Below are 10,218 nucleotides of genomic sequence, written 5' to 3' on the forward strand. Positions count from 1 at the left end.
GACTGCAGATCATAAACAAACAGAAATACATCAGTATTACAACGACTTTTGAAAAGACAACCAACTTTTAATAATTGCAACACCGTTGCTTTATGGTAGATGAAAAGTTCAATCACTTTGATGGACACAGTATATAATTCAGTCAGAACATGAAGTATAAATAAGGACGAATACACTGTTACCACCTGCATGCCAGTATCAACAATGAAATCAGCTTTACAAATCTACAGAGTTGATGTTCTCTTATTCTTCTGCTACTTGCATTTATTTTATATTTATAGCAGTTGGTCAGCTATGCCAGCTCTGTAATCTTAGGTCACCATGTTGAATATTTATCATGCAATACTCGACTTGGACTTCTACTGTTTAATATGTTCAGTAAGCTGGATGATTTATCATGCTGACCTAAATGTATTTTGAACAACTAGATTTCCTTCTTGTATTGTAGGAATACAGCAGTGCCGAATAAAAACAATTATGCAGCATCAGTAACAAATGTCTAGCAATAAATATTTAGATTAGAAGCAAAATCATAACCTGTTAAAGTTTGCCTCGAATCTAACGTAGCTTCCATCAGGTACAGCCTGACATGAACTTCACAAATGACATTTACCTTGATGCTTCCTCAGTTTGTAATGGCTTCTCAAGGAAACCACATGTCCTGTAACTTTTCTGCTTTTGGCTTTCCGAAAATGAGTGAGTTCTTTCTTAAAAATACAACAGTCACCAATACATGCCAAAAACATAATCAGACAGCTACTGATGTAACATAGTCAAACGTATGTAACAAAGGATTAAATCATTTAAACGGAAATTAAATTATTTAAAAGGAAACTATAACTTTAAGTCCACTGGCTTACCTTCACAGGACTCCAAGATATGGACCACATCACCAATTTGCAGAGGTAGCTGTTGTACTCCTGTGCCTTTGAAATTGTATATTGCTGAAAATATAGAGGGCAAAAATACTGATTTTCAATACAGCCATAACTGTATTAAACTAAAAATTAAACACATAACTGTGTTAAACTGATAAATAGGCACTTATTTGAATTCTGATACTAGATAAATAGACATGAATAAATAAAGAAATACATGGAGCTGTAATTCTATCAAGGAGCTTCATCTCAATTCCCATTACTTTGTCCCTTCTGAAAATGCACTCGTGCTGAAAAAAAGCACAGGAAGAAAACCAAGCCATTATAGCAAATACTCTACTATTGTATGGAATCATAGAATTATTATAAGCAGCAAAAAAATCACTAAGATCATCAAGTCCAAATGTCAACCCCAAGCTTGAATGCAGATCAGACACACACACACATACACACACACACACATATCTGTACATGTTTGCTGTCATGCAGATCTGTTAGTCTGCAGGTCGGACTGAGCACACAATTTACATAAAGTAGTTGTGATGCCAGGGCAAATGGGCACAGAGAGATGTGTGCAAAGTCAATTTACCAAATTTTTCTGAAGATGCTTCGTCTTAACGTGAAACGGTTTCATTTGGAACCAGTTAAAAAAAAATCCTTATTTTTGTGTATTTAATCACTCTGAAAAGGAAGAGTGGCAAATTTTAGAAGTCTTCTAATCAGAAGATTATCTGTACGTTGTTAGAGAGAGCAATCAAGAAAAATGAGCTTCTTTACTTGTACTTATATTCTATGGCTGCAGGATGTGGGCTGCTATGGTAAGCATTCGTTTCTGTACTTTTTTCTTTGTGTGCTTGTTTATAGACTTCCACAATAGTGTTACAGATTAGAAGTGGTTATTGGATCTATTATCACTCGGAAACTACATAAAATATGTAAACCTAAAACCAGAATTAAGCAGCACAAGTAGGAACAGCACAGTAACTGCCACTTCTGTGGTGCCAGAAAGGTGGTAGCATACAGGGTTTTCTTCCTCTCTTCCCAATCCATCCATCCATCCAAGGCATCCAAACACGCAGTATTTTGAGCAATAAAGATTCTTTAGAAAGGTCAGTTTCCAGTCAGCATATTCCTACATATTTTTGGTACCCTTCTCCCTGAGGCTTCTAAAGCTGCATCTTGATTTCTGCTAGGCCAAAATGTTTGTCAACGACACATTTTGCTCTAACATTGCACTTAAAATCATGTTTAAATTCTCAAATGAGCCTTTCAAGTGTGTGTCCAAGGCAGAAGCATAGAGCTAATATTTCCCATTTATCTTCCATTGATTGTTTCTTGTTAGTCTTTATACTTCATTATACTTTTACAACAAATTTGTAGGAATTTAGGAGCCTTATTTAACAAAAAAATGTTGTTTTTTCCTGTTAACACGGAGAGGCTTTCCCACCAGTTCCTCCTCCTGGTTGTATAGATAAAGATAGAGAAATTCAATTATTAAACACAATGAAAAAAATAGCAAACCAGTTGAATAGACTCTGCTTTGCAGATTAAGCCATTCATTCAACCAAATCTTGCTGAACTGACCCAGCTAAACACAAAATTAAAGTGATGTATGACTGTGTTTAGATAAGCTATCTTTTATTATCTTGAAGGAGAATTCAATAAGTTAAGATGGCAAGTAACCCTCGTAAGTACATAAAACATTACATTTACAAGTACTTGCCATCTGTTTCCATCAGTGTGTGAGGGCTGTGGAGCAGAGGCTATTGCTGTTTTCCTGAAAGATCCACACAGATTCAGCTACTGTTGACTAAAATACACTTCATATTTCAAAACCTGCACTGCTCTACTTCCAATTGCATTTCTCTCAAAATGCAGATGCAAATGACTGGGTCATGTATTTAAGGTGCACATTGGTTTTGCTTTCTGCTAATAACTCCATTAATAACAATTAATATAATGAAAAATGCAGTAACTAACTGACAAAAGGAAGTGGCTTTACCAGCTAAGACTTTTCTATATGACTAAGTAGAAGCTTGATGGGATGTTACTGTAGCATTCAGACTTGTTTTTGGTGGGAAGTGTTTAACAAACTCCTACTAAAGGTTTTGAACTGTAACGTAAGGGGGGGGGGGCACAAGGAGCTGAGAGCAGACAGAATGAGGACAGTGACCTAACGTGGCCAAAGGGTTATTCCATCCCATCGTGTGGGGAAAAAACAAACAATAAAACTGAGGGAGCAGCGCTGAAGGATACTGCCCCATTTCAAAGCAGGACTCTGAAGTGGTGTAACAAGAGTCACAAAACAAGCCATGCCAGCAGTGGGTCAGCATGTGGTGAGCAATTGTTTTGTGCACCTCTTGTTTTGTACATATATATTATTATCACTACTGTTGTTTCCTTTTCTGTCTTGGTAAATAGTGTTGTATCTCAACCAACAAGTTCTACTTCACTGTATTTTTTCCTGATTCTCTTCCCCCTACCACTGGGAAGGGAGAGTGAATGAATGACTGTGTGGTGCTGAGCTGCCTGCTGGGATGAAGCACAGCATAAATGCAAGTATATCTGCTGTTAACTTCAATTAATATTGTTTCCATCCAAGTGTGACTCTCTTCTCTTGGATCACTTCAGAGTTCACCAGCCAAGATTCCTTCCTCTCCACCTTCATATGTGCATGAATATTTTTTGTTTTATTTTGCTTTTAAAAAGTAATATAATGTTTAAAAAACAAAACTGCATGGATTTGAAAATTATTTTCCTAACATTTACATAAGAATGATTACAATGGGATTTTTAAAAATACACCCTCAGAAACTGAGGTCCCTTCAAATCACTCTGAAGAATGTTGCCCCTCTCCACTGGCTGGCATCCTTCATGCCAGTTATAACTCTCCTGCTTGGAGAACTGCATGTTCATTCAAAAACACAGGATCAAGCCCAGAAAATACCAGGTCAGAGTGCTGACATGAACATTTCTCCAAGTTTAACTCTGTTCAAGTACAAGTGGGCATCTTTGGAGCATGTCCAGATTATCAATATAAAGACAGTAAAGAAGTGTAAAGACAGTCTAAGAAGCCATTCTGATATCACTCTCCCACATTCAAGCACTCAGAGAACAAGGAAAGATATCTAATGGTGTCCACTCCAGTATCAAAGAAAAAAAAAAGTGAAGGCTAAATGAAATATTAAAGCCAGAGCTGTTGAGTATGTTATTCCACATCAATGGCAGGGAGCAACATATGAACATTCCTCCAACTGGATATATATAGACAATACATGCAGATGCTGCTGTAAATCTACATATGGCTGTACCATGACGTATGTATGCACACGTGTACCAAAACAACCACGTGACTCTGTACAAAACTTCATTTACTTACAAAAAGGTAAATAAATTACCTTACCAAAAGGTAAATGAAGCAGCTGTTCTTTGATCAGAGTAGGATTCCTGTTTAACTATAAATTCCAGGAGCAGCTGATTGACACAGGGACACAGTTAGCATTATCGAAATGAGATTGCATTCTCAGCTTCAAAGACAAGGAGCCACGCTTGGTGTTCACACAATTAGACTGTAGCTAAGGCAAGGCAGGATTGGTAAGAAAGGAGTAGTCCATTTATTAACCATTTATTAAGCCATTTATTAACCCATCCTTCCTGTCTGTCCTTCCTACTTATTTTCCTTCACATGAACTCCTGCTCCTTAAAAGAAACGTTTCTATTAAATTGCTTCACTTGTGAGTGCCACTTTTTACTAACAGCCTTCTTGGTTGGTTCCTTTGGCTACTTTCCTCTCTGCCATTTAAAAAGAATTTGAAAATAATTTCTCAGGTACAGTTTTACTGAATCAGTTCTTAATTTCACTTTACCATAGTAGAATTATCTGCAATATCTGTGTCCTAACTCATGGAGCTCTGCTGCATATTCCAACAGCCTTAGTGGACAGCCTCAGCCATCCTGTTCCATTTTATTTTGGGGAATATTACAACTCCACTTTACGAGAGGTAACATCAAAGTATCACCTTCTGTCCTGACTGATCTATTACCTGTGTTCAGCTACCACTTTTTTCCCTCATAAAAGCCAGTATGAAATTACTCAGCTCGGACACTGACAAACCTTGTATAAAAGTATTACACAGTCCTAACACGTGTGACTCGTGCAAAGAAACCTGTAAATTTTGTGTTCTAGTATCCTGAGCGAGGGATCAGCCTGTAACTCCCACAGAACAGGTCTGCTATAATAAATGAAATATGGATGAAGTTCTAATAAAGATTCCAGAGGTCCAAGGTACATAACAAACCTCAAGGATTGGTTTGGCCAAAGTGACTTATGAGCTACTGCAAAGTAAAGCTGTGTGAATGCACATTTCCTCACGTATTTTATAGCCAGATTGATTTTTTAGGTGACTTATTTTTTTTAGAAGTCGTTATGAAGAAAAGTATTGAGCCAGGCTTTATCGTTTTCTTGAAAGATTAAAGATTGCCTTCTCAGCTTATTTTTCATCTTGTTTCAGGTTGCTTTTGATGGAGAGCCAGATTGCTGCTTCCCGAGCAGCTGCAGCAGTCTGCTGCGTTCAGGGTCTGCATTTCACAGAGCAAGCAACATGTTCCTTCTTCTTATACACAGTGTTTGTTCTTATAGCATGCTTAGCATAAATGTACACTACTTCTATGGCTGGAAGCCAGCTATCTGGCATATGCTACTTAATTCACTGAAATAGCAAGTGGGCAGGGATCTCAACCAAGACTTGGGGATCTTCCAGATGAATTCAGAGCACTACTGCTGGCTCCAAAGCAGGCTGGATAAAACAGTCCCAAGCTGAAACTCCTGATTGGGCACTGAACTGCAAACTGTTAGGGATGCTGTTAATAAAAGGCTTAGAAATTCAATATGAGAATCATTCCCCAGAGACTTGAAAACAAAGGCTTCTGGAAACACAGAAAACAAAATAGTCTGAAGTGGTCAAAAAGCTTTGTGTTTGTAACTCGGGAACTTCACCAGCATTAATGAACTTGGCCTCTGTGACTCAGCTGTTTTTCTTGATTTACGGAGACTACAGAAATATGCTTACAACACAGCTGTTAAATTCCAAAAGCACTTTGTGACTGCACTTATCCTTAGCCCACCTTCTAGGCTTCAACTCTGCTTGAGCTTCCTACTGGTAAAGTTCAGTAGCTACACTATTTTCCATTCAATCTGTAAAAGCATAAATGTCATTTAATTTTCAAACACTCTTCTCAGCACCCTTCCAAAGAAAAAAATGCCTGTACCTAAATCCTCAGTTGTGACCATTTCCCTGGTTATTTTTTCTTGTTGCTGAGCAGGTTTTAAAAAGTGTTGGAGTCTATTCTCATCTAGTTACGTTATAAAAGAAATAAAATACATTTTTAGTTTCCCACGTAAATTAAGGAAAACCAAATAAGCTGCGAGTCAACAGCTAGCATGGCTGAGAAAAGGAAGTTCTGTATATAAGCTGCAGTTCTCTTTCAGCCTTGCTGACCTTCCTTGAACGTGCAGTTTTCTATTAACTTAAGTAATTGTGTGACAGCAGAAACTGTGAATAAGACCAACAAGAGAAGATTACATGCATTTAACTGGTATTTCATTATTGTTGGAAAATCCATTTGACTACTGTACCCATTTTTCCTGTTCTGTTTTGTAACAGAGTAGATTCAGACATGGATATTGTCACTGTTTGTGACATACAAGCTTAGAAGTCCTTCGTGTCATGCTTTCCTTAAGATCTGATATCTGCCAGCTATAAAAGTTACAGACTCAAATTTACAGTAAGCCCCCAGCAATACAAAACTTGATGATCCTTTTAAACAGTAGGCTTATTTCTCTGTTGGCCACTGATAGTCCAGCTCAGACAAAGGCATAGAATTTTTTCTTGAGTAAGTTAACCTGTAGCCAACTAGGTTTACTTCTTTCTGCCCCACAATGTATGTAACAGAAAAGATACCATCCTCAGGAACTATGACAGTGCCAACCATAAGTCAGACTGCTTCTTCACAAACTGGACGCGTAATTTCCTTTACTTCAATAAAACTTATCAAAATTACCAATCTGGTCTGGAACACAGAGTTCCTTAAAAGCATGACATAATTCACTGCACCATTTCCCATTATGCACACTCCCTCAGCCCTTTTCACTGTTCCTGTGTTCTGTTGATTTTTAGACCAACGGTAGCTGGCTGATCCTTGAACTAAACTCAACTGCAGTCCAGGAGCTAACTGACTTCTAAATTGGCAGCAGGAAATGTATTTGCAAATAAAAGGAAATATTCATGTTTGCTTTGTCCTCACCTTCACTCTTTCTGACATTAAGCTACTTTCAGTGACCTGGACACTTGTATGAGAGCAAGTCAGTCTTCCCTTAGTGCTGGCCATTAGCTGACAAGCTATGCTGGATTGCTGGTGCTTGAAAATTCCCCAAGTTCTGAAGCCCCTCATCTGACTTATGATAGAACAGATTGCAATGTTCACGGGACTAATATGAGTAATACAAACTGTCTTTAGCACATCAGCTAAAGACTTCTTATGCTAATAAATCATTCTCATAATTTCCTGGCTCTGTTTTAAACCTCAGTAATCAGATTTGAGGAGACAGCAGTAACCAGGGAGATGGGTGGGAGGAGTAGCAGCAATATTTCTAGCACACATTTCAGAAAATGGCACCTGCACATAACTGTAATTGCACTGATAGTTGCCCTATGAGCTGCACACGGTCTGTACTCTAAGAAGGGTGTGCCATGCTTAGAGATGATGACTTCTGAGAAGGCAGCAAGAGCACAGTACCACTGCAAGGTGCAGTAAAACCAGCCCTTCTGAGTTTTACAATTCCCCATGTCATCTCTATAGTTGAAATAATGTTGAAATACTGTCATTATGTGTCTTCTCTTGATTGATTCTTACAGACCACAACTAAAACACACTAAGTGATTTTAGCTCATCTTGCTATTTCGAATTAAATAGTCTGAAGCCAGAGATAGATTGGACTACTGCTATACAAAACTACTTATTCTGAATACTGAATTTTAAGCAAAGAAGCATCCAATCAACATGCATTGTTAGCCTTTATGAAAACAAACATCTCTGCATTTGATTACCAGTTTATGAAATAAAAAAGTTTGTGAAAGACATCAGGTGTTCTTCACTGCAGCTCTCAGATATCACAAAGACTACAAGGTCACATCAGCTTTTTATACACTCAGCAATCACACTGGCTGTGAAGTGATCAATTGGCAAACTCCCCCTGCTACCAATGCCCAGCAGTGACCTTGGCACAAATGACAGCCGTCAGAGTGCAGACCTCCTCAGGAGACGTGCCAGGCTGCTGCACTGGGGCAGCGTGCACACAGAAATCACTGGATCACACTGAACACTGCCAGGTTACATAATGGTCTCCCGTTCTGTTTAAAACCAGTGCAAGAAAAGCTCGACTTCTCTGTAATTATGTAAATCATTCCAACCCACAGTAACGCCCTGTAAAAAGCCCCCTGAAATGAAGCTTGTTCTATATTATCCTTATGAAGAGCTACTCAGTATCCAGCACTCCATCCACATGCAAGATACTCCATTGCCAGTAGGCACGCAGACACACATCCAACAAAGGCAGGCCTTCGGGTCAGTAACTTTTAGGAAAAAAGTGCAGAATTACATGAAGTACATGAGATTATTTGTAAAACTCAGAAGAGCTTTACGCACATTCATTTTCATATACTGCCACCAGAACAAGCTCCTTCTGTTTCACAGTTCTGCCACTGCTGCACATGGTAGTTGAACAGGAAGACATTCTTTTCCTCTTATTAATTCCTTGATTCACTTTAGTTCATGAAGGCGTTCTGCTCATGCTTTTAATGAATATCAAATATTACACCCCAATTTTAATGAAAAGATTTTACAGTAATTTGGGGCTTCCAGGCTAGTAACTACGCACTAGCATGTAACAAACTAATGGAAGCATAAACTAGACCATGTTCCGTACTGGAAACCTACAGTTAACTTCAGCAAAGAATTACCTTCGAGTGCTTCAGTGCTGACTGCTAATTTTAAGGCCTTTTTTTTGTTTGTTTGTTTAATTGCAATTCAGTCCTTTATGCAAATCATTAAGTTTATGGAAAACTGCTATTGGAAAAGGACACTCCTTCCAAAAAGCACTTACTAACTTGCATGCACATTTTTCAGTAACGCTAACCCCAAATGACAACATAAATGTTCTCTGAGGAGAACTGCAGGATTCCCTTTCCCTGACGTCTGTCCACTGCACCCTCAAGCTGCTCCTTGTTGAATGAGCAGCAATTGTTCCATGTGTTTCTAAAACACAGAGGTAGGAAAAGCTGCATTACTGTGGCAGTTCAATGTTTTAGAGCAGTGAGAGCACGGTGGGGCAGAAGCAGTACCTCTCCAAACTGGCATTCACATGCTTCTTGTTGCTCTCTCTGGAAAATTAGAATTTGGTATGAAATTGACCATTTCAGTTAAACCACCATGGTAAAGCGGAGGGTGTTCTCACACCAGAGATAACACCTACCCACATCCTGTTCAGAAGTTATGAGGACAAAACTCAGAAAGCAGCTCACTGTTACATACCCACGCCGCTCTTCTCCGTCTTGTGCCACGTTGCCATCATGCATCAGTCTGCGCCGCTCCGCAGGGCGCCCAACACGGAGGAAAACGAGGTTTGTGCAATGCAGGCTTCAAGATGGACAACCAAAAAAAGGAGCTGGAAGCAAATCTGTTTCTCAGCTGCTGTTACTGATGACGAGGAGGAGACTGAAGCTGGTCGAGGCAGCTGTATGGGTTCTGCGAGATTTGCTGCTCTTCTGAGCTTCCTTCCTCTTTTCTCAACTTGAGATATTGTACCAAGTGCCGTGGGGGAGGGGAAACCCATACTGGGTGTTTCTGCTGCATGACACTGGCTGTAACACATCAGCAAGCAAAAAGAAACAGAACCACCACACTCCTCTCCTGCACGACGCCTAAGCTCGCATCTCACTGGAGGGGTACTGCGAGCAAAGCCCAGGCACCCAAACTACACCTTCATGCTGCCAAGAGCTCTTGTCTTCAACTAAATCAGAAACATTTGAAATCGTCCGACTCCACAAGACATCTTAAAAACTACTTTCTTTTAACCCGCTCTGGGAAGGTTTTATGTTACAGTCACGTTCTCACGTGAGAAACGAGGCGAAGACAAAACCACATTTCAAACTCCACCCGTCCCATCTTGCAATGTTACATTTGCAGAGTTTCTCTTTATTCTCTGAGCAAAGCAGCACTACCCTAAAGACTCATTATCTAAACAAAATTTCAACAACTAGCTTAATATGAATACTTACAGCCT

At 39.2% G+C, this 10,218-nt stretch overlaps 1 protein-coding gene across 2 annotated transcripts in view; it reads right to left on the bottom strand.

Moving 5' to 3' along the window:
• The window catches only part of DOCK2 (dedicator of cytokinesis 2), a 153,994-nt gene extending 144,280 nt beyond the window's left edge, over positions 1 to 9,714 (bottom strand). For both annotated transcript variants that reach the window (XM_048960176.1, XM_048960175.1), the window contains exons 1-2: positions 9,468 to 9,714; positions 861 to 944 (exon numbers count right to left, since the gene is read on the bottom strand). In XM_048960176.1, coding sequence (XP_048816133.1) covers positions 861 to 944; positions 9,468 to 9,507 — 124 coding nt within the window. In that variant the 5' untranslated portion in view covers positions 9,508 to 9,714. The remainder of the gene's footprint in view (positions 1 to 860; positions 945 to 9,467) is intronic.
• Positions 9,715 to 10,218: the final 504 nt, after the last annotated feature.

This window comes from Lagopus muta, chromosome 14, assembly GCF_023343835.1.
Source record: "Lagopus muta isolate bLagMut1 chromosome 14, bLagMut1 primary, whole genome shotgun sequence".
NCBI classification, from domain to species: domain Eukaryota; kingdom Metazoa; phylum Chordata; class Aves; order Galliformes; family Phasianidae; genus Lagopus; species Lagopus muta.